The following is a 24,674-nucleotide window of genomic DNA, read 5'->3' on the forward strand; positions in this document are numbered from 1 at the left end:
TACTTCAGGCTGAAGACGACGTACAGCGATACAAAGTGCGTGAAATCGAGCCAATTGCATTTTGGCCAAATTACATTTTGGCCAAATACTGTACCTTTAATACAGCAAGAGTTTCGTTGGAATCGAAGCCCACAAATCGATCACCAAACATCCGCATAATCTGAATCAAGAATTCGATCAATTGCAAAATGCCTCCATAATTGTCACCCGATTTTGTTAAAGGCTTCAATTTATATTCCAAGACTTTTTTGCCTGAACATTCCTCTAAAAATTCGTTCAGATTTTGTATTTCACACAAAGCGTTATCAGACATTCTATTATTAAACTCTTTAATAACAATGATAAAAAGCTACATTAAAGAGTACTGAATCAGTGAAAACAAATTAAATATTGATTAATAATTTATGTTTGATTTTAAAGAAGACATTTTGATATCATGAAGCTTATCACAATTTGTAAAGAAAATAGCAAATCTTGAAAATAAATTTGAGATATGTGTGAAACAGATACAACTAATCAAAATGAACCATAAGTGCAGGCGTTAAAATAAGGCTCTTTAATTTCCTTTAAAGAATTCTCAAACCTGTAACTAGAGGTCCAGATAGGGAGCAAACTGTTAAAAGAAGTTTTCCAAGATGGGATTTATACCAAATGTGAATAAAAAATGTTCTTTAGCCGAACCTATTAACAAGACTTGGATAGAATTAAATATAGGATTTCTTTGCTTTCAACGAATAATCAAACAATAAGTTAAAAAAATGTTGATTTCATTTTATTTCGAATAACCCCCAGGCAATTTCAATTGATGATATTGAATTTGTTTGGTGTTATTAACATAATGGCATCGAGAAATTACTATTTGCAAAATATCGTCGATTTTATTCCAAATTATTGGTTAATATCATCATATTGTTCAAAAAGTGCATTTTTCTATTCCAATTTTTCATGTGGCATAGTTTCATCTGAATAAATGTTTCTTAAACATTTTCTAACGCAATAGCAAAAGAGTTTTAACAAAATGATCAAGTTAAGAATGACAAATAATGTAATAAAGGCAATGATGTCGTATGAATTTCCGGCGATAAGTCCAAGCCCAAAAAGCGGTGACTTTAAATAGCCGCAATTTGGATTTCGTAAAAGCCACTCAATCCACCAAATGGCTCTGTCAAGCGGCTTTTCCTTCTGATCTTTGAATCGTGCTGATACTTTTTGCATATTCATTGCATATGATGGATCCTCAAGCACTTTCAAAATTGTTGTTTTTAAATCATCATAATTCAACGAGTGATAGTCAGCTCCCTCCGAAATTCCAAATCGTTTTGTCTTCATCAAATTCTGTAAGAGATTCAGAGAGACAAAGTAAGCTTTGAATGATTATAAAATATTGATAAATTTACTTGTGGTTGATCAAGTCCAAATGGCATTATTATCATGGGCACAGATCTCCAGATAGCTTCGTGAGTGGTTAAAAGACCTCCATGAAAGAAAATCGCTTTGACTTTTGGATGAGCCAAAACGTCCGACACAGGAATCCAAGAGCGAATCATGACGTTTTTCGGTAAATCGGATTCAGAAATATTACTCTCGAATTTCCAGAGAAAATTGTAGTCCGAAAGATCACTTAAAACTTTTAAAATTAGATTTTTTTTGATTTGCGGTATATAATCACTTCGAAAGTTTGATCCCAAAGAGAAAATGACCGTTCCTTTCGTTGATGAATTGATAAATGATGTTAACTCCTGAAGAGAAGAACACTTTCTTAGGTACCACCGTACAAATCTATTATCATAAACAAATTACCTGAGGAAATGGTTTGGGATCTTTTATTTGGAGTCCACCAACAGGAATGACATTTTCCGGGTGAGATATATGATAATCAATGGCCGCATTGGTATTTACGAAAGCTAATGATGTTCTTTTCTCCAATTCACTAACGGACGGGAAATTCGGACCAAAAAATTTGGCCGCAATTTCATCCATTCGCGGATTGAAAAAGTACTTGAAAATACTGGTGAAATTGACAGTCAATATATAATTTAATTTCGAAACGATTTAACATCGCTTGAGTCGTACTTACATAAATTCCTCCATGTAGATAAGAAAATTTAGGAGTCGTTGTGAAAATGTCATTTCATCGTTAGATCGTAGTGAAATGTGTGGCACATAAGAATAGTGATGATGATCTGCAATGTAATGCGACGAAAAGGACGGATGTCCGAAAGCAGTGACCGCAATCATTGGTGGATAATTGAATTTATGAACAAAAGGAAGAAAGCATGAGCCAACTGAAAAATCGTGTAAAATCACATCGAATTTGAATTCATCTGGATAGTTTAGCAAGGTTTGGAAACCTTTAGTTTTAACAGCACCTGTAGAAAATTTCACGTTAAAAGTGTGAAATATATGGGGATTTTTTTACTTATATTTACCAGAACACAATAACTCGTAACCTAATAGAATAGAAAGTGTTTCGTAAAATGGATTCATAAATTCCGTTGCATTTAATAGGCTTCTATAAAATGGTAAACGTCTAACATACTGATCTTCAAGAAGAATGTAATGCACACCCGTTGGTGGTTTTGCTTCAGAGCGGGGTGAAAGTATTGTCACATTATGCCCACGTTCCGCGAGTTCATGAATTATCGCTCTATTCCTGGTAATATTTAAACATACGGTGAAGATGAAAGCGAATTCGCAAAAAATGTTGGTTCTTACCAAAAATGATGACTATGTGATACCAAAAGTTGCAAATATAATATATTCGAAGTGAAGCAGATTGGAACACTGATCAAAACGACCATAAACAACGAAATGCACTTCATTTTGAATAATTTTAATCGATACGTTTTTATTCTGGTGAATACAAATTATTTTTTATCGAATGATCTATTTTGTGAAAAAAAGTTTCGAATCACTGTACTGCTTTCTGTGCATATGAGAAATATTTTCGATTATTTAATTTTTTTGATCAGCAAAGAGCAAACACATTATCTTATCAACATTGATTATATTTTTTTTTTGTATGATTTGTTGATAATAGAAATTTGACTGTATTATTTAACCATTTTCGTTTATATATTTATAAAAGTTCAAAGTTTTTGCTTCTGGTAGATAATCACTTATGAAATTGACTTCAAGAGACCATTTATAACTATTCCTTTGATGAATCAACGAATACTTTAAAATCCTAAAACAGACAAACATTGGATTTTAGTATCAATATTATGCATTGACAAAGCCACAAACATTAAATTTGGTATCAGTCTTGGATCTTTTATCTGTACGCTGACGACGTCATCGCTATATTTTATTTTTCATCCAGCCATATATCAACAAAATATTTGATGTAAAATCAAATTGTGGCGATAATATATTATTTTGGGAATTGTACCACTTTTAGGTGAATTTCAAGAGGTATGTAGTTTAAAATATCTTTGTGGGCCTCCGAAAGATAACTCAATTTGGAAAAAGTAATGAGAATTTCATGTTCTGAAACCTTAATAAACACAGTAAACCAATAAAATAAAGAGTTATGATATCCGTGCAATATTTATTTTGATAAACAAAGCGATAAAATTGAACAAAAATCGTTGAGATTTGATTATGAAACCGTAAAACATTTGACTTATTTGTGTTTCATTCAAACAAGAAAAAATATATTTTAAATATTTTTGAAGAATTTCGAAAATTTTACTTCAACATTACGTCTGATTGTTTTCGTTAAGTTTGAAAGAAGAATTTATGACTTTACTAAAAAAAAATGCGTCGTTATAATCTAAAAAAAAAATTATATGTACGTAATAGGATGAAAGCACAATCAAAGATTATTTTTTTTCTGAGTTCTCAGCGCCTGCGTTTTTTCCTTTTCATTTTTCTCCTTTTCCAATAGAGATTCAACTAATTCCTTTTCCAATAGAAATTCAACTAATTCCTGGCGACCTGAAATGATTTTGATTAAACTTTATTGCTGTGTTTTCGATTTGAAAGTGTGTGGAGAATAAATTACTTAGGTGGAAAGCTTTTGAACGTGGAGTTTCACCTTCAATATTTTGAACCGTTAAGTTTGCACCATGATTGACTAGATATTTGACTGTTTCTATTTCACCTATGAAACAAGAAAGGTAACAGGGCTGTAATTTTCACTCTGTCAGTGCACGCACACAGTAGTGTGCACACTCACATTCTATGTGCGTCGCACACAATGCTTGTATTTTGCATGTGCGCGCACACTTAGTCACAAGTTTGACATTTTTGGCGGTTGGCAAATTTGTAACTAAGTGTGCGTGCACATTCAAAATACAAGCACTGTGTGCGACGCACATTGAGTGTGAGTGTGCACACTACTGTGTGCGTGCACTGACAGAGTGAAAATAACAGCCCTGAAAGGTAATGAAAACCATTTTATTATAAACTCAAAAAAGTGTGTACACTGTTCAATTACCATTATAAACCGCCTTATGAAGTGAGGTTTCATTCCATTTATCTCTGGCATTCAAATTAGACCCTTTATCAAATAGGATTTTGACTATTTCGGTCTGACCTAAAAAGCATGAAATGTAACCAACCTCCAAACATTAAAACTATTTCTTTTTGATTCGGAAAAGTCTTCAATTACCCTTCTTTGCAGCTTTATGAAGTGGCGTTTCTTTATTTCTATTTTCGGCATTTACACTCGCACCATTTTCGACTAGATATTTGATTATTTCTGTGTAACCTATAAAGCATGAAAGGTAATAAAATTAATCTCCGCATTGAAATTACTTTTTCTAAATTCGAAAAAGTGTACAATCACCCCATTTAATAGCCGCATGAAGTGGCGTTTCTTTATCTGCATTTTCAGCATTTAAATTCGCACCATGTTCAACTAGATATTTGCTTATTTCTGAGAAACCTATAAAGCAAGAAAGACTATTAAAATAACCAACGCACTGAAACTATTTCCATAGATTCTGACGTCCAGAGTTTTAGGAGGGGGTAATTTCAAAAAAAAAATCGAAAAATATGGGAGGGAATTTCAAATTTTTTCGAAAAATCCAATCTCTGAAAAACAACAGAGGAATAGCACTTTAGCTTAAGTTTTTATATTCAAATTGAATAATTCAATGCATAAAAGTTGATATGTAACATTCGATTCGATTTGAAAGTTGCTGATTTGACAATTAATCAAGCAAAAATATGATCAAAAACCAAGGGGGTAATTGGTAATTTTTTAAAAATCAAGGGGGGTAATTTTTGAGACGCTTTTCAGGGGGGGGGGTAATATGGGCCCTATGGACCCACGTCAGAATCTATGACTATTTCTTCACAATTTAAAAAAGTTTACAATTACCATTATTGGCAGCCCAGTAGAGTGGAGTGCATTTGTTTTTATCTTCAACATTCACAATGGCTCTATTTTCAATTAGGTATTTGACTATTTCGGTATGACCTAGAGAGTACGAAAAGTAATGAGAATAATCTTTTTTGAAAATATTCTTTGTTAATTTGGAAAAGTGAACACTTACCCTTATAAGCAGCCCAGAAGAGTGGTGTTCTTTTGAGTTTATCTTCGAAATTAATATTGGCGCCGTGTTCGACGAGATATTTAACTACATCGGTGTGACCTAATAAGTATGAAAAATGATGAGCATTTTTTTATTGAAAATATTTTATTTAGAATAGTGACCAATTACCATTCAATGTTGCTCTGTGAAGTGGTGTTGTATTCCATGCATCCTCAGCATTCACATTTGCTCCATTCTGAATAAGATTTTCGACTATATCTATATTACCTAAAAAGCATAAAAAATAATCACGCGGGACGGCAGTCCAACAAGTGATGTAATATTTATCATTTGTTCTTACGTTATACATTTCTATTCGTGTTGCAGTGATTTTCAATTGGATGCTCAACACAGTATCCAAAAAATAGATTTTGTAGTTTGACTGTGTGTTTGTATGTATTGTAGTGGTTCGATCCCGAACGCAAACGTCATACATACAAATACGCTATGAACAGTCAACGTATGCAATGACCGCTTGTGCGATACATAGCTTGCTTAGTTTGCTCAGCTATCTTATAGATACTGAGCATCCAACTGAAAATCACTGCGTGTTCGACCTTTTTTTTTAGCTATAATTCAAGAAATGTATTGATATTCATGACCAACTTTACAAATATGCAAGTCCATAATTGATTTCGAGAAAAATACAACGCATTTTTAAGGAGACGAAAGAGAAAAGAACATCGTATTTCATTACATGATAATAAGCGTAAGTCATATGTGCTCGTTCCTTTGCGTTGATACTGTTACTATGGTTTGGACGTGAAACTTTGTATATGTTTTTTTTTTTTTTTTTCAAAATAGCATTCTGAAAGTTTAATTTCAATGCAAATTAGGAGCATACAAAAAATTTCATTTTTGAGTCAAAAATCCAAAATTTTGCACCTTAAAATACCTTGAAATACATTGAAACTACTTCAAATTTGATGAGTTTATTTATTTTAGCAATTATGATAGATTGAAATTACCTTTTTCAGCAGCATCCATCAGCCGTTTATCTAATTCAGGATTTGCATGGACATCAAGACAGAAAAAAAATAAAGCAAACAAAAAATTCACTTTCATCATGAACAACACAATTAAATAATTTATCGAAATTTCTTAATTAAATGGGAAAAAACTGTCTTTGAGTAGAAAATATGAACACTTTGTAAAAATGACTTGGACAACTGAAATTGAAAAAAAACCGCACACTTCTTTAAGAATGCTTTCGTTTTCGATGGAGTTCATGGGACTTTTGATTTTTATTTAACTTTATATGCGATTTCGCATAAAATTTGTGTTGAAATTTGATTGAAGCAAATCTATAAATAAATCTGCAATGTGTGTTCTGTTGAAATGTGAATTTTTTGATTAGCTATGAAAATATGATGTCATAATATGACGTTATTGACATTGAGAAACTGTGATTCATTTTCTTATCTTATTTTCGGAACAAGAAACAAACATCAAGACTCCGTCCGTTCATTTTCACAAACTTATTTTCTCAGCACATTATATTCAATGGACATATGCCCAGCTCAATCGGTGAGTCACACACCATGGGATCAACAATCCGATGTATTTTCTTGACGTGGAACTTCAACGATGTGACCAGGTATATTGAAGGAATCAAATTTAAATTTGACATCACTATTCACCTTCTTCTTATATTCTAAATTCAGGAACTCGCGAAGTTCTGTGATCTCCTTGTATTGTCCACCCGATAATGAGTCAAATATCAAAATACATGGCCTGAAAATCAGAAATAGAAATATTTTTTTCAAAAACTCACAAATTAAACGTTACACCTCACCATTTGCTCTCAAGAACGCGTGAACGCTACCATTGGACGTCATTCGACGTTTACCCTGTTTGACTGTCGATTTTGCATTTGCTTCAACGAGTCTGGCATATTGCCAAATACCAATGTTTATATTGATTAATTGGCACGACGAAACATGTGACGTTAAGATCCATATTATCTATAGTTTTTCTTTGTTCCGATTCTTCTGGTCGGTGGACGGCGTGTTCGTTAGCACTTGATAAAAAATGAATCAAAAATGTGTGTGACATTTTTCTGTTCATCGGTCAAAATCAATGTGTCCATAACATATAGAAATTGCATTAAATAGTGTCGATATCTATACTATACCGGTGCACTATATATGGAAGATATTTCCGCAAGACACCGTAACTCACAATCGAAGTGAGTGCGGACGGCAAAAATGTTGACACATACACACAGTTCTTTCTTCTTGCCGCACGGCAACTTGTGATTTTTCCCGTCTACACTCACTTCGATCTTGCGATACGGTGCCGTGCGGCAATATCTTCCATATATAGTGGACCGAAATATCATTCCAAAAGAAAGGTTGAAACCTTTAAATCCAAAAAATCTAAAAAAAATTGAACTAATTTCTCAAAACGGTTACCACCATTGAATTCCTTAGGTGTGAACAAAAATTTAATTGAAAATAAACTTATAGCAGAAAAAATATCTCTCGTTTCTTTTCAAGTTTGTATTGTTATGGCGAAAGATTATTTAATTTTCCGTCCAATTATCGCAATCAGAAATAAAGAGACTTACATTAGCAGTTTGTCTTATTAAAAAAAACGGAATTGGTACTAACTAAGGATTTTCTACATTTTTCGTGTAAAAAGATCTTTTGTTATAAAGTCGTTTTTTTCTGGTTATTTGATTTCATTTGAATTGGCATTTAAATCCTAATTAAACAATCTAAAATGGCTTAAAATGTATACATATATGGATTTTCACTAATAAAGTAACAGGTTTTTCTAGAGGCATTATTGTCTTTTGTTCAGAGAGGAGAAAACACTGTCGCTATAGTAGTACTATATTAACGGTGCCTATTAATAGTTACTATTTGTACACATTTAAGACTGTTTGATTGGCACTGTTAATATAAATAGTATTACTATAGCGGCAGTCTTTTCTTCTTTCTTCTTTTGTCATTAAAAAGGAGTTTGTATCACGTCAAAACGGTTTCTTTGTCAAAGCGATCAAAACATGTCTCAATTGCTGCGTACACCATCAACAAGCGTCGCTCAATGGCTTTGTAATGTTCGCCAGTTAAGAGTGGATAAAGCAAATCTCGTTTTGATAATTGATCCAAAAGTTCGATCATTGTTCCGCCTGAAAAGAATAGCAGGCGATCCCAAGTCGATTTTCGGAGTCTGAAAATGATTAAAACGATTAATTTAGAATTTTTAATTAAATTCGAATCGAATTGACTTACACACAGCACTGATAAACCGGTGCCAAAATGTCAATATGATCAACATTCGGATTTCCAAATCCTTTGCCATTGTCAATGAGAACGATACGATCTTCTCGTGTTTCATAATGGTGTCGATCACCGTTTTGTATTAAAAAGTCAAATATGGCCACATCGACTAGATCCAAAATACGTGTATAAGATAATTTCTCTTTTAATGAACTGCAATAATCCATATTTTCTTCCCACGGTGCCAATTGATTTTCCTTATAGGTGCGTTGCCATGGTGACCGATGCCTTTCAAACGATCCCGGTACCAAATACAAAACTACACCTTCGAGTAAATGCTCATCGTCGCCGCATACATCTTCCGATTCTTTACAATAGAAACATTTTCCGTACAAGCAGTACTTCGTTTGATCCTCTGAAAAAAGAAAATGAATTGATTTCATTCTTCGGAATAATTTCCATTGTTGAAATTAAAGAAAAAACCGTTCACCGTTTTCTGTCATGGTGCTTCGAAGAAGTTTATCGGCTTTGTGCTCGTAGATTTCCTTGAGATTGATTTTTCGACCGACGGCCACTGGAGTCCATCGCATATCCAATATAGCTGCCAAATAAAAGGCGATGATTTCTGCATTGAATCGATCCTTACCCGAGTAAACTGGTCCATCGATCACTTCGCCACGTTCGTACCATTTTGGTTTGAAAATCACTTTTTGTTTGCCAGACAGCGTTAGCAACAGCTTCAACTGTGTTCCTTTTGGAGCATTTCGAGCCGATATTATTTCCTCATTTCGTAGTGCATTGAGCAATTGACCCATTGTTGTATCGAGCGCCGGAAATAGATCATTTTCGCTTGGCCACTATTCAAAATAAAAAGTATATTTTTAAAATGTCACTGTTTTTTCTTTCTTAATTAACAGATACAACTCACCCAATAAGAGATGTCCCAAATCAAGGAGACATTTTCATATGTTTTCGTCTCAAAATTACGCCAAACTTTATTACGAATGCGATAGTATTGTGGATTTCGATTGAGATAGATGGGTTTTAATGAGCGAACACGTTTTTTCAATTGATGTAAATATCCGGCTTTTGTTGAGGCCATTTTTCCATGACCTTCACCGCCACCATTCTGGTTGGCATTCAAATGTGACACAAAATAGAAGTTCAGCGAAAACACGATCAAAATCAATGCGGCCAATAGTCCAAGAATGATCCATAATTTCTGTTTTGTCATCTGGTTTATTCGTTGATGTCGCTGCTCAACATTTCACCGCACCACCATTCGTGTGCTGCACTCACTACACTGAAACTGAACAGATTTTTTTTTTGTTACTAACGAGAGCGATAAGTTGAAAATCAAACATTGACGAATGTGTAAATAAAGACAGATGGAAAATAGCAACAACAATGGAATCAATAAAAAAATGGCGAATTTTTCTCGAAATAAAACAAGAAATTGTAAAATAAAACTTAAAAAACACCTTTTCCATTCAAATTAAAGACCTAATTTAGCGAATTTTTTTCTCCACAATTTCATCTATTTTTATTTACAACGCTCGTCGAGTTTGTGAGACGTTCATTTTAAGTTCGCTGATAAAAAAAACTGAAACACACCGTTTAAAGATTGAATTGCAACTGAAATAATTGTTTTGCGTTACTCTCAATTATTCTCTTGAATATGAAAATTATTTCGCGTATTTTTTTTTTTCAAATGCAAATTTCAAATGTCGTTTCACCGATTCTAATTCTTCATTCAGATTCGGTTGCGATGCGAGATCAAGTGAATGAATGTATTTTATTGTTTGCGCTCGCTACTATAATTTCGTCAAAATCATTTGTTTTAATTGAATTGTATTCAGTTTGTTACAATTTCGAATCTTTCGCAACGGTATGTTCGCTGCAATATGGTTTGGCGATGGCATTTTAATGAGACAATGCCATTTCAATATTTGTGCGTTGTTTTTGTATCGTTTACGAGCTTAGTTATTATTAAATCACAATGCCACGGAAGAATTTATAGTGTGAACGTGTTTATCGCCCTTCTCTATTTTTTTTTATTGTTCTGTTCGAGATTGTTTCTGTTTTCTTTGTTGTTTCGGTTTTTCTTCTTTCAAATGATTTTTCTCACTTGCATATAAATGTCAAAAATAGGTTTCCGTATAAATAGGTTGCACATTCACTATGCATCAAAACAAAACAAAAAAAAACAATTCGACGCAAAATTTAGGTTGGTTACTCAATAGAGCCTTCGTTTAAAAGAAGAACATTAACAAGTCAAGTTCAAGTGAAGCCGGGTCAATAGAAAAAATCCACACACACTGTCATATTGTCAAACGAGATTGTATTTTTTCGGTTTTTTTCTTACAAAAAAAAAAAAATTACTTGTTGAATATCTAATCTTTAATGTAAATCACGAAAAACAAACAAAAATCTAAATGTTAAAATATATAAGCTATCAGTGCTTGCTGTCGTTCGTATGTTTATTTTGCTTCTGTGGCGACAGCTGTCAAATGTGCCGGATGTCAGGGCTATTCAAAATTGAACACATTTTACGTTCGTTTGTTGCGCTTATATTTAGACATCGGTGAGTCATCGAGTGGTATTTCTTCGGCTATTTCGATTGCTGGTTCAATTGTGACGGGGTGATCATCACACGGCATTTGCACATAATTTATACGAAAACCACGTCCAACAGCCGCTTCATTTGTATGCACTGGTATGATGTTCAAGCCATTACTTGTGTCGGTTACTATTGAATTTGCCGATAAATCATCATTACGACTGGCATCGTTCAATTTTTCACCGCACAATCGTATTGAATTCACCGATATATAGTCATCGTTACAACTAAAGATTTCTATTCCGGCTTGCTTTTCTGGAATCACACTTGTGCCCTCTAAATAAATTTACAAACAAAAATTATCGCATTTTTAAACTTTCAATGTAAAAAGAAAATTGCACTCTTCACCTGAGTCAATATTAATCATCTGAAATTCGTACTCAACATCTTCCGCTTCGTTGGTGTAGGTCGTGGAGCAATAGTTCCATTGCCGTTTGATACAAATCACATAATTGAGGTTATTCTGAAAGAGGAATTTTTTTCACAGATTTTATTGAACCCTGCGCACTGTCATACGATACGATTTTAGCGGGGAAGTGGGATTTTTTTTTGACATTACACAACACTTCTGTGAGTTTGACAGTTTAAATGACTATTATTGTTTTGTTCTCTTCAGTAACACAATCTTTCCAATTTTAACATAACATTTTATCAAAAATATTCTTAAGATTCAAACATTTTATAGCTTTTGTCTTGTGGTAACAATTAAACACTTACAAAATAACTGGGTACACGATTTGTAACATACATCGATGTGTCATCATAGTTGAATGTTTGAAACCAACCATCGGTTTCTGTGTAATATTGCAGACAATTGTTTGGTGCCAAAGAATCTTTTAACTAAAATGTAAGTTTTTCGTGTTATTTTCGAAAGTGTGCGTGTGTGAATGTATGTGTTGCGAAACTTACTTGCTGAATACGAATATTGAAACCTCTCGCTGCTACTGATGATGTTAAAATCGATAAAAACACTCTTCGATCCATTGAATTGCTTACCTCAATGTATACTGCATGGAAAATAGAAGAAAATGCTTTTTTAGTTGTAAAAACCATAAGTTGATGTAGAACAAAAATAGAAATTGTTGCTACTGACAATGTTGCCCACTATTAATGCCACACAGTGTTGGAATTAAATTGTTTAGATTTTGGCCAGCTATATAGAATTGGTCGTCTACACAATTGCCATCGGTCGGTGCTTTTAGCTGAAAATTCATAGTTTCATATTTAAAAGATTTCTTTCCAATTCACGGAATGTTACTATGATGAAGAGGAAAATAAATAGAAGAAAAGGACAACTGAGGAACTCAATTGAGGAGGAAAATATTTTTGACCAAAAAATATATTTTTGTGATAGAATTAGGTGTGTGAAGTTTTTCCCTCGACATTCGAATATTTAAATGGGACCTTCACATAAAAATCGTTCGTAAATAGTTCATTGCGTTCCTTTAAGGAAAAAAATAGTTCGTTTTTGGGGGCCGAGATAATTTTTGTACTAAAAACCATTTTTGTAAAATTTCCGCAAATAATAAAATTTTCAAAAAATTCTTTCACCAAAAAATCGTTCGTAAATAGTTCGTTCCGAATCGAGGAGAATATTTGCACTTTTTTTTAATTTTTGCAATTTTTTTTCAAAATCAAAATTTTTGATTTTGAATTTTCGAGCTCGAAAGAGATATGAAAAAAATTCTTTCACCAAAAAATCGTTCGTAAATAGTTCGTTCCATATCATATGATTTTATGGGATATTTTTTATTTTTTTTTCGAAAACTTGAACATTTTGATTTTTCCCAAAAAATCGAAAAAATGAATTAAATTCAATAAAATAAAACTGTCAAAAAATAGTTCACAATTAGTTCGTTCCATACATATAATTTTCTCACTTCTAACGTTTTTATTTAATTTTAAATGAACTCATATATTACATAGAACCTTCACATTCCTACAAAAAACTTGTAAAAATACATAAATTATAAAAGTTATATATAATTGTGACGAACTATTTACGAACTATTTTTCTGCATCATTTATTTATATTTTATTTAAAAAAAAATTTAGTACAAATTCTTCATATAAAGATTTTTCGAAAAAATTACAAATAATTTATCGAAAGCTATATATATTTCAAACGAACTATTTTCGAACTATTTTTCTGCATCATTCGTTTTATATTTTATTGAAAAAAGTTTTTAGTACAAAATCTTTCTATGCAATTTTTTTGAAAAAAATACAAATAATTCATTCAATTTTATATATATTTAAAACGAACTATTTCCGAACTATTTTTCTATGTTATTAATTCATTCACATATAACTAGTTTCAATCAAAACTCTTGCACTATAACTATAAACAGACTCAACACACGTGCAGTTGAAATGTCATTTGTGTTTACAGTGCAAAGAATTATGTGTTCGTTTGTATAGTGTGATATTTGCATTTCACTCTAAATTTAGAAAGAAAAAGAGTTGTTTTAATATATTTACCAATTTTTGTTCATAAATACTCTTTCAATACTTAGTATTCTCTTTTCAGTATTTTTTCTATTTGTTCAGTATTTGTTCGAATATTTTTCGGTATTTTGACTGATATGATATTTATTATAGTGAACACAGGCGAACAAATACTGAACAAATAGAAAAAATACTGAAAAGAGAATACAAAGTATTGAAAGAGTATTTATGAACAAAAATTGGTAAATATGTTAAAAACAACTCTTTTTCTTTCTAAATTTCATGAACAAAAATATATGTGAAATACACGTTAATATACTGAAATAAATCACCACTTACTTAAGGTATTTTGAAGTGCCATTACTGATCAATTTTTCGAAATAATGTCAGAAATAAATTATAATGAAATACCGAAAAAGTACTAAATCAAGTACTGAAAAGAAACATAGCATGTGAAACGTAGCCGGTGTATTTGAATGGGCTGTATACATACAAAACTACATCAGCAAACACTAAATTGAGGCATATATACGTTTGGCTCTTTCTCTCTTTCTATAACAAAGAAAAATAGTTCGGAAATAGTTCGTTTTAAATATATATAAAATTGAATGAATTATTTGTATTTTTTTCAAAAAAACTGCATAGAAAGATTTTGTACTAAAAATTTTTTTCAATAAAATATAAAACGAATGATGCAGAAAAATAGTTCGAAAATAGTTCGTTTGAAATATATATAGCTTTCGATAAATTATTTGTAATTTTTTCGAAAAATCTTTATATGAAGAATTTGTACTAAATTTTTTTTTAAATAAAATATAAATAAATGATGCAGAAAAATAGTTCGTAAATAGTTCGTCACAATTATATATAACTTTTATAATTTATGTATTTTTACAAGTTTTTTGTAGGAATGTGAAGGTTCTATGTAATATATGAGTTCATTTAAAATTAAATAAAAACGTTAGAAGTGAGAAAATTATATGTATGGAACGAACTAATTGTGAACTATTTTTTTGACAGTTTTATTTTATTGAATTTAATTCATTTTTTCGATTTTTTGGGAAAAATCAAAATGTTCAAGTTTTCGAAAAAAAAATAAAAAATATCCCATAAAATCATATGATATGGAACGAACTATTTACGAACGATTTTTTGGTGAAAGAATTTTTTTCATATCTCTTTCGAGCTCGAAAATTCAAAATCAAAAATTTTGATTTTGAAAAAAAATTGCAAAAATTAAAAAAAAGTGCAAATATTCTCCTCGATTCGGAACGAACTATTTACGAACGATTTTTTGGTGAAAGAATTTTTTGAAAATTTTATTATTTGCGGAAATTTTACAAAAATGGTTTTTAGTACAAAAATTATCTCGGCCCCCAAAAACGAACTATTTTTTTCCTTAAAGGAACGCAATGAACTATTTACGAACGATTTTTATGTGAAGGTCCCATTTAAGTATTCGAATGTCGAGGAAAAAACTTCACACACCTGATAGAATTAGCTCTTTTTGGAGAAAAAAAAAACTTTTCCTACTCGATTATGGAGGTGAATCCTTCTAAATTTAGTGAATGGACCTCTGAATAGAGGAGGAGAACACTCTCAAATTGAATAGGAAAACCCTTTTTATTTTGAGAAGACGAAGTGCTTTTCTTTTCTTCCTCATTTTCCTCATCGCGATTCCTCCTCTTCAGAGTAACATTTGCTGTTCAAATTTAAGTTATGTCACCGAGATTGCCAAAGACCAAATTTGAAAATAATATTTCACTTTACCTCAAACAGCAAAAAATCCAAACGCACTTGCTGAACATCTTCTTGTAATTCAACAGTTACCGTGCAAATTAACCGATCCACACTAGCTTCCGGCCATCCAGGATTTTGAAAGTATGAATCGATTTGAGTTGTTGTTTGGCCACATCCTGTTTTGACTGAAAGTTTGTTGAAATTCGTCAAAATCGTAGAAATGCACAAAAAACTATAAAATCTTACAAACACAGCAAACACCAAGCCCATCAGCACATTCATCAATGGAAACGCCGCCCATTTGTGTGCATTGAAAGTCTTGATAGCAAATGCCCGACATTTCTGTCAATCCTTCTTGTGTCGATGTGCACGGATTGTTTTCAAATTTAATAACATTGAACACATTCAAAAATCGTTGCCCATTTAGAAGTGAGGCTTTTGGATCGGTGCCCAATTTAAGCCATTGTTTAAGTTTATTGCGAAGTATTTGTAGTGTTTCTTTCAACGTTGACGGTTTGGGTCGTTGAATTACTGTCGTATTTTGCCGTTTTGATGCACTGTTCCGATTGAGCAATGATGAAAATGCAAGCACTTGTCGTCTATTTGGTCGAGTGCTCTCCGTTGATGACACCTTATCATAAATCATCGCACTCTGTGTGCTGGATGTTGTTGTTGTGCTTGATGGTGTAATTGATACATCGGTGCTTGAAGGGCTTGCAATTGTTGTAGTTGTATTTAAAATGTTTTCGGATACGGTTTGCATTTCATCCGTCGAAACAGTTGTAATCGTCACTTCAGTCGGCGGTGAGAGAGAGGAAGAAGTTGAAGATGAAGGTATATCACTCGTATCACCGTTCGAATCATTCGATTGTCGTTTCTTCTGAATCTTTTTCGGATCAAATCGCAGTCCATACGTCTCTTTATAATTCAAATACATATAGTTGCGTGTATTTGACTGCAAACGTCTTGCGTGGGTTTTGTATTTCTTTAATGGATTTATATTGGGTTTCACTTCAGCCATTGATTGTGGAATAAATTCGTTAAAAAACCAACATTTTAATAAAACAAAAAACAAATATTGTGTATTCATTCTGTCGGGAGAATCTTTTTGAGGAAATTTTTAATTTACATTCTTTAAAATGAACAAAAAAAAAGTGGAAAACAAACGCTTGTCACATTGACGAGCGAAGAGAAACTAATGCCGACATTGAAAATCTTGACGATTTTTCTTCAGTTTATTTGATAGATTTTCTTCAAAGACGATTTACAAGCCCATTCCTCTTTATTGCAACCAATTGCATGAGAGTACACGCACAATGTGCAACGAAGCCAAGTTCTACTTTTCATTTTGTTTAAACACAGTAATTTCACTGCCATTATTATAACTGTATTAATACTTCATACCAAATGCAATTTTGCGGTAAATTCATTTCATTTACCTTTTATTCAGGTTGGATCGCGAACATTCCATTTAAATCGTCATTCGGAGAATACATTGTATTGAGAATAAAACTGAACTAAAAATACGAAGACCGTTTTCTTTTAGATACGAAAATCGCAAAACTAAGAATTAGTGACCAAGAACTGAATCATATTTAAAGATAAAAAAGCTTTTCCTGTATTTAATTTTATTAAAAACTTACCTTCATTTCTTATTTTACCGTTTATCAGACTTGAGAATGGGTTCCGAACAATCACAACAGGCAAACGCAGCAGATGCTCGGGGTAGATTAAATAATCAAAGTCGTTTACAACGTGGTCATACGATAGCAGTAAGTGGACGTCGATTATCGTCACCGCATGATGATTCAGCAGCAAATCAATTTCCGTCCGATTCGCGACCATCGTCGCCACCAGTGAGCGTCTGCTCAGATTCAGATTTACCTTATGTTTCTTACACCGATAAGCTTGGTGGTTGGTTTTTCAATATACTTCCTATTTTTTCGCAAACTATCTTCTAAATAAAACTCATTCTCACTTCAGACTCACCAAAGCGACAAGGCAAAGGCAGTGCAAGCAGCAACAAGAACACTCGAAATGTGAGCTCAACAAAACGAACGATTTTATCAAAATCGAAAGCTAAATCAGTGGCTCATGACATAGTTGTTGTACGAGAAGCAAATAAAAAAGCTGAAATCGATCCAGACATCCAACGATTACAGGTAAATAACAAAAATTATCATGAATTGATCATAAAAAACTCACAATTATATTTCAAGTGAATTTTTTTTTTTGAAAATTAATTCAATCGTAAAATGCAAATAATTGCATATGTTTTTCCCCTCTTTCAATTCAAGAACTGGTTTGCGTTCCGATGTCTTTCGTCATAATATCGCCTATTGTGCAATCGAAATTCTAAACTAGTTGACCCAATAGACTGAACGCAACCAATGTCGTTAGTATAAGCAAAGTCTTTGTGTATTTTGTGTAGGTGATATTATACAGCGACAATATGGTTTTTAAATACCTACTGAATTTGATGACAAAACAAACACCTTAAAGAATTGTGTGCCCAATAAAACCAAAAATGTAAGGCCGTCAAATTTTTTTTTCAAAGATTTCTGTATGCTACTGTTAAGGTCATTTGTATACCGATAAATGTCACAATCTCTAATTATACAAAAGAAAGGCTTCCCTCTTTCAATTTTATGCAAAATTCAATCATTTTTATGGCAATTTTGCGAATGAACATTTTTATGTAATCATAAAATTGAGACTTTTGTGGCATGCCATTTGGAAACGATGCAGATGTTCTATTGAACAAACGTATAAATGTTTTGACGCAAACGACGGTATAGCACAATAACTTAGTTAATTCAATATGAATTCGAGATTCAATACAGAGAAACCGCATCTTCGCATGTCAAACTAGTTTTTTTTGTGTGTGTTTACATTTGCTACTGGCTGCAATAACAACATCAAATAAACAGCACGGGTTGGTTAGTCATGCTCATGTGCATCGACAGCGCAACTTTTTTTTGCTACCTTATTTTCTCTTTTCTCGAATTTCTTTTCTTCTTCGTCTTCTTCTTTGACTTTTTTTTATATTGCGATTCGTTCCATTCACACAGTGCAAAAATGTGTAACGTTCGATTCAGTACAATGCAGGATGAAACACGTGAAAATCCGAAACAAAATAATCAAAACAAAAAAATATAATGTCGATAAACAAGCACTTGCTTACGTAAGTGGTCGAGCAATTTTTAAATCGCCCATACTGAATGTGTACTGCATATAGTGCAACTTTCATCTTTTCAACTTATCACGTACTCCGATATTTCAGAGCTATAGCAGTGTTGGTGCCTTTTTCTCTTCGTTATTGTCCAAACTGCTGTTTCTGTTTCATTCTGTCGTAGTTATTCATACGTGAATTCTTTCCAAGAATAATTTTCAGTGTACGTTTTGAAATGCCAATCGTGCAGTACGATTATCGTGCGAGTCAAAAGCAATGTTTCCATTTTTTTTTCTTCAACAAACCATTCCATCGTTCCCAGTCCATCATAAATTTGGCAGTAGACAAAAACACATAGGAAATCACTGAACTTTGAAAACTAAATTAATCTTCACAATCGACAATTCGTTCATTTGTTCACGCCAACACAATTTTGGAACGATTCATTTATATATATTTTTATTGTGAAATGAATGAAAGACTCAAAATTAAAAGAATAATAAGAAAACATATCGGTTAGCATTTTATTAGTGTCAGTTTGATTTTTTTTAGAGGAAGAAGGAAAATAGATGAAACAACAAAAAAAAACTTAGAAGAAATTAAGTACATCTCGTTATTCAATCGTGTTGTTATTTGTTAAAAAAAGTGTCTTTATATATAAACAGCTGCAGCAACTACGACATTTTGTTTCTCTGTGTGTCATTCGTAGTCGGGTAATCCAACGCCTACACGTGTCACAGCTGAATTTCTTACACTCATCGGTCGCTGGGCTTGAGGTCCAACTTTCCCACTAAACAATATATTTGTTCGAAGATGTTGTGGAACATGTGTTGGCTTTCGACTGATGCACGTTGAATACTCGTCTTCTTCATGGCGAACATTTCGAACGGGTGCTTCGTCATAGTATCGATCTTCTGTTTTTCGTGAAATGGGCTTTTTAGTCGAAGTATGTCTCGGTTCATATTCTCGGCTCTCGGTTTTCGGTTCATAGTGATTATCGTATCGATCATAGTTGGGCGAACGTCTGCCACGAATCGGACTCTCTTCATGACGACGAGCAGGTTGTCGGTGTTCATACGGTGGTTGTGAAAACGAACTTCTTTGGGATCTTTCATAGCTGTGTTCAACATATCCTCTGTCACCTCTTTCAAATCTATCGCCTCTGTCATCATAGTCATTATTATATCTATATGGTTCATCCCGGCTTCGTTCATCATTTCTGTATCGACGTTCATCGTCTCGATAGCCTTTGTTTTCGTATTTATCTGAATAGTAGTGATCGTAATCGTTGTTTCGTCTTGCTTCATTTCGATTCGAACCACGATGATAGGAATTCCGTTCATAATCATCAACTTTTCGGCCTTGTGACAAATTCAAATTTTTCACTTCTTTTATAATTGTGCTTAATTTCTCTGGTTTCTTATCGCCATCACTTTCATCAATATTTTTTACCATTTTCGAAATATTTTCAACCGATTTGCTCAAATTTTTCGGCAATAGTCCTCTTTTTGGCAATGGTTTCACCAATACTTTCTCGCCACCCGGTTTTTTCTCTTCACTATTATTTTTTAAAATACCTTTTGTTTTTTCCGCCGTCTGGAATGAAATGCGCTTTTTGTTCATTTCATGACTTTCATTTTTCGGTTTGATTTCTTGATCTTTTCGCATCTCTTCCACATTAATTGATTTCACTGGTTTCTCATTTTTTGCATTGTTTTCATGCTCAAAATCGTAAAATTCGATTTTTGACGAAAATGTTTCGAGTTTCTTTTTCTCTGGCTGAAAATTGATGCCGTTGTTATTGTTTAAATTAATGTTGTCAATTTTTTTGAAACGTCGACGACGTGATTCTGGCGTTTTTGCATTAACATTATCATAAAATTGAATGCCCGATGACAATTGCTTGCGAACTAATTCTTTGGGTTTTATATCCGATTGAGTGGTGTCAGTGTTGTTATTGTTGTTTGTGGTAATTGGTGCTGGTTTTGAAACGATACGTTTTGAACGGGAAGTCACTGATTCAGCATCGGTTTCGTCGGGCCAAAAGAAATGTGTCTGTTGTCGATTCACCGTTTTACCACGCGTCATCATTTCACTGGGTAAACCAGCGTAAAACTTTCCTTTTATCATTTTTATCGCTCTTAATCTTTGTCGGCAGAAAACTTTTCTTTTGTCATTAAACTCTAAATGTTCGTTAAAATTTCGTTCTTTTTTTTTCAATTTTCACACTTCAAAATCCGTGGCACTCAAAAATCAACAAATTGCACATTTTTACGGATCTATTTCCGTTATTCAAATGAACAGTGGTCTATAAACGAGGCGCAACTGATGTGATTGCCTTACGTACGAACGATTTTCAATTTGATATGTCATACAGACCGCGATCAAGTCGCAACTGAATCAATTTAATTCGATGGAATAAAAAAAGGCGCACAGAGAAACAACAATGAATACATACCATCGAGACAGCATCGATTTGATTTCTCTTTCGTTCTTTCTTGTTGCTGAACTCCTTCAACTTAACTTCTTTTTTGTTCCGAGTTGAAAGCAACCCAATCACATCGATGTGAACATGAAAGAGATGACGAACGCCGACGACCTGTTTAAAAAGCCACATATTTGCATTTACTCAATTTGGTCGACACCGTACCTACACACAATTTTCATTCAAAAACATTGTACACGCTTACGTTGATCACAATATTCGAAATCGAAATAAAAACAACAACAACATACAATGAACGAATGGTGTTTGAGTGCTTAACATGAGGTTTGGTGGTGGTAGAAAGCATCGCGGGCGTAAAAACTGCTTCCAAAAAAGCACTTTTCAAATTATAAGTACACACGCGCATACATAAGATAAGAATGATTGCATAAGACATGTTTACTACAAAAAAAAAACAAATTTACTTTTTGCGCCATTGATTTTGGGCGCGATAACTGGTACACGCGACCATATTTAAAGTTGTACAGTGAGCACATTTTAAGTTTGTCGGCTTTATAATCCTTTTATGTAAATTACACCAACTGTTTTCTATTAACTTTAAATAAATGTAAAAATATTAGCTGAAATGTTTTTTTTGCACACATGTTCGGAAAACTACACCCAAAGAATTTTTTTCTTTTGATAAGTTTTTATGAAGAGAAAAAAAATTAAATGCCAACGACATCAATACATGCATTAATTATTAGTTGAATCATAAGCAGAATTCAAGAGAATAGCCGAAGAAGTTGATACTGAAACCAATTTTTTTCCTCTCCAGCTACGAATGCAAAAGATTCTATTTTGAAAATGATACGTTCGTTATGCACAGAATAATATTCAAACAGTTTGGCCCGAAATAGCCTTGAACATACCGAATACGGACTGTGTGTGTGTATTTCTCGGCCCACACTAGATGCCATGCTTAATTTACTGAATTTATCGACATGAATACGTACTTTTATGGCTCTATTCATACGATCAGTCATGTTCGCATAACGAAATACGAACAGAGAATAAGATTTGCAAAAAAAATTGATTCTTCATCTCAAATGCTGTTTCGAAATTAAATTTCTGACACAAAAACTAATGACTTAAGAATACTTAGCTCTTGAATATGAATTATTATAATAATGCCGATGATTGACTTATGTTAACCCGCACTTTACTGACATTTAAACTGTGCGATTTTTTTTTCTTCTTCACAATAAATGTTCTATCATCAGAGATTTGCTCGGCGTTGCGGAGAAACCTTCGCTTTTTTTAGTGTTGGCCACATTCACGCTGAGCACGCGCAACGCGTATAAAATGTACATGCTCTTGCGATACAGTTAGGCTCACATCAGGAGAATTAAAATTTATCGAGGAGAATTAAACAAATGGAACCAATGGAGCAGATAACATTTTATGATGCAAAGATAATATATCCAAAGAAGAAACAAAAAAAAAAATTGATTACTTAATCAGCTCAGGTGTTTAAAATGACGAAATACTAATTACATAATTTGTTTAATCTATTTTGGTAGAGTATTCCACAATTTTTGCCGGTCATGCGTGGAACGGTTTCATTGCCAGCAAATCGAGATCCGGAAGTATTGGAACGTTTACATCCAGAACATTTTCAAAATATGTGTAATCGAATGGAGGTTCATTTGAATGCGTCCGCCACACAAGTCGGCAACGATCAAGCACATATCACCGCCAAAATGAAAGAGGTAAGTGGTCATTAATCGCATTTTGGAACAAGTTTTAAACCAATTTCCATTTTCTCAATCAATTAGGTGGACTACGAAGCAACAAAAGTGTTCAATTCATTTACAGAGAAACAAAAACTCTACTCAACATATGCGGAACATTTCTCAAAACTGCATCATGTGACACAACAGCTTAGCCGCTGCAACGTTTTACTCAATCAAAATATCGAAAGCATGGAAATACTAAACAATATGCTTGATGTCAGTGATCGCTTACCACCATTTTTATGGAAAACTTCCGACGATTAATTATAGCGTAGTTTAAAATCTGTCTCTAGTCATTTTCAAGCAGAAAGTCGACATTTTTACAAGTTTTTTTGTGTGATAAGAAAAATGCACCGATTTTGTTTGTTTGACGACGCTATTTATTTTATAAAAAGAGACCGATTTGTTTGTGATTCTAATATTGACGTCAAAATTGATTTTAATCATAGTAAAGTTAATAATTAAAAACAAAAGACGGTTGTATGAGATTCATGATTACTTTTTGAGCATTACAAAACGACCAATCTGTCTTCACTGTACAAATACATATTTCTTATTTTTAAAAAATGGTTCAAATTAAAAGAAATTGCAAGAATTAATCGACACAAGATCAATGTTTAAAGTTTTAAGTTTACAAATTGCGTTTAAATAAAAATCAAAATGTTGTCGATTGCTTATAGCTACTGAGGAGATTATATGCACTATGAGTTATTATTGTGAATATTTAATTTTTGAAATCAATATTATAGAATATGTATATCTCCTATGAGAATGAGTGAGAGAAATGCGCACGAATCGCTATATTAGTCTATAGATACCATTATAATTGATAAGGTCAAATGTATTGCCTATTAATCATAATCCACAATCATATAAATCAAATGCTTATTAAAATCATTCGTGAAAATTGCTGAAGTGAAGTTTTGTTTTTATTTTTGTATTCACACATAGACATAGACACACACATGCGTACACACATTCTACACTTTCGAAATGTTAATGCGCCATTTATGGTGATCATAATTTATTCGGTATATTAGACTAGGGAATTGATTGATCACGTGCGTTTTCTACTGAAGGTAAGAATGAAAGCTTAGAAAATGATTTTATTCGTTAAATTTGAATTTCAATCAGGTGATTTTACAATGAATCTTGAATTCAATGTACTTTAAAATGAATCTCAACAAAGAGAAAATGTCTTTAATTTTTGTTTTGCAAAGAATACTGCTTTCTCTCACTTGTTAAATCTCATTCCTTTTAATTTGACACACATGCATAACTCTTTTGGCAAACAAACTTGTTTGTCAATAGAATCGACGTATGAAATTGTAAACAACGTTTTTTTTTCGATCTCCATTGAGGTCTACATGAATTATATCACGGCATTTACGCGCAAACACACACACACAGCAGTGCACGTTTTGTAAAAAGTAGAAAAAGACCGTGTTATCAGTACTAGACCGAAGAAAAATAAAATGTATAATTTTTTCAATGATTTCTGTCTCGTTCCAGTTTTGATCTTTTCAGAGTTCAATCATCGATTTTATGATGTTGGGTCATTTGGTGATATTTTTCCGAAAACAATAACAAATTCGTATCAGCGTTTTGGCATTGTTTTTTTTAAGCACACATTCAGAAATGCTGATCATTTTATAAAAATAGAGTCACTGAATTGTCTCCAAGTAAAATGTACACACCGTTGC

At 32.8% G+C, this 24,674-nt stretch overlaps 6 protein-coding genes across 9 annotated transcripts; 1 reads left to right on the plus strand and 5 right to left on the minus strand.

Moving 5' to 3' along the window:
- Positions 1-750: 750 nt before the first annotated feature.
- On the minus strand, positions 751-2,922 carry LOC116337264 (UDP-glucuronosyltransferase 2B7-like). The gene is made up of 6 exons (XM_031761684.1): positions 2,716-2,922; positions 2,430-2,653; positions 2,078-2,369; positions 1,801-2,008; positions 1,398-1,739; positions 751-1,335 (listed from the first exon to the last, which is right to left on the minus strand). The coding sequence occupies exons 1-6, from the start codon at positions 2,820-2,822 to the stop codon at positions 931-933; spliced, it is 1,578 nt and encodes a 525-aa protein (XP_031617544.1). The 5' UTR covers positions 2,823-2,922; the 3' UTR covers positions 751-930.
- Positions 2,923-3,530: 608 nt separating this feature from the next.
- On the minus strand, positions 3,531-6,741 carry LOC116337267 (poly [ADP-ribose] polymerase tankyrase-2-like). Its single transcript, XM_031761690.1, has 10 exons — positions 6,736-6,741; positions 6,512-6,541; positions 5,673-5,771; positions 5,505-5,603; positions 5,330-5,428; positions 4,793-4,891; positions 4,616-4,714; positions 4,442-4,540; positions 4,007-4,105; positions 3,531-3,939 (listed from the first exon to the last, which is right to left on the minus strand). The coding sequence occupies exons 2-10, from the start codon at positions 6,528-6,530 to the stop codon at positions 3,818-3,820; spliced, it is 834 nt and encodes a 277-aa protein (XP_031617550.1). The 5' UTR covers positions 6,531-6,541; positions 6,736-6,741; the 3' UTR covers positions 3,531-3,817.
- A 436-nt stretch (positions 6,742-7,177) lies between these two features.
- On the minus strand, positions 7,178-11,255 carry LOC116337266 (glycosaminoglycan xylosylkinase homolog). Of its 4 annotated transcripts, none has more exons than XM_031761688.1 (6): positions 11,153-11,255; positions 9,699-10,079; positions 9,261-9,627; positions 8,783-9,185; positions 7,339-8,720; positions 7,178-7,277 (listed from the first exon to the last, which is right to left on the minus strand). In XM_031761688.1, exons 2-5 carry the CDS (start codon positions 10,002-10,004, stop codon positions 8,516-8,518), a joined length of 1,281 nt encoding a protein of 426 aa, XP_031617548.1. In that variant the 5' UTR covers positions 10,005-10,079; positions 11,153-11,255; the 3' UTR covers positions 7,178-7,277; positions 7,339-8,515. The 4 variants fall into 4 exon arrangements, with proteins under 4 accessions (XP_031617548.1, XP_031617547.1, XP_031617546.1 ...); XM_031761687.1 differs by having other exon boundaries at positions 10,385-11,189; XM_031761686.1 differs by lacking the exon at positions 11,153-11,255 and adding an exon at positions 10,285-10,412 and having other exon boundaries at positions 9,699-10,081.
- Positions 11,256-11,288: 33 nt separating this feature from the next.
- LOC116337263 lies at positions 11,289-17,189 on the minus strand. The gene is made up of 7 exons (XM_031761682.1): positions 15,825-17,189; positions 15,609-15,763; positions 12,484-12,592; positions 12,300-12,397; positions 12,108-12,230; positions 11,739-11,853; positions 11,289-11,666 (listed from the first exon to the last, which is right to left on the minus strand). The coding sequence occupies exons 1-7, from the start codon at positions 16,666-16,668 to the stop codon at positions 11,320-11,322; spliced, it is 1,791 nt and encodes a 596-aa protein (XP_031617542.1). The 5' UTR covers positions 16,669-17,189; the 3' UTR covers positions 11,289-11,319.
- On the plus strand, positions 11,983-23,891 carry LOC116337268 (BLOC-1-related complex subunit 5). The gene is made up of 5 exons (XM_031761691.1): positions 11,983-12,237; positions 17,250-17,492; positions 17,562-17,740; positions 22,759-22,947; positions 23,014-23,891. Exons 2-5 carry the CDS (start codon positions 17,258-17,260, stop codon positions 23,233-23,235), a joined length of 825 nt encoding a protein of 274 aa, XP_031617551.1. The 5' UTR covers positions 11,983-12,237; positions 17,250-17,257; the 3' UTR covers positions 23,236-23,891.
- On the minus strand, positions 19,239-21,150 carry LOC116337265 (uncharacterized protein DDB_G0283697). The gene has a single exon (XM_031761685.1). It carries the CDS (start codon positions 20,878-20,880, stop codon positions 19,450-19,452), a length of 1,431 nt encoding a protein of 476 aa, XP_031617545.1. The 5' UTR covers positions 20,881-21,150; the 3' UTR covers positions 19,239-19,449.
- Positions 23,892-24,674: the final 783 nt, after the last annotated feature.

Source organism: Contarinia nasturtii, unplaced genomic scaffold (genome assembly GCF_009176525.2).
Source record: "Contarinia nasturtii isolate CC-2019 unplaced genomic scaffold, AAFC_CNas_1.1 Cnas_scaffold_220, whole genome shotgun sequence".
NCBI classification, from domain to species: domain Eukaryota; kingdom Metazoa; phylum Arthropoda; class Insecta; order Diptera; family Cecidomyiidae; genus Contarinia; species Contarinia nasturtii.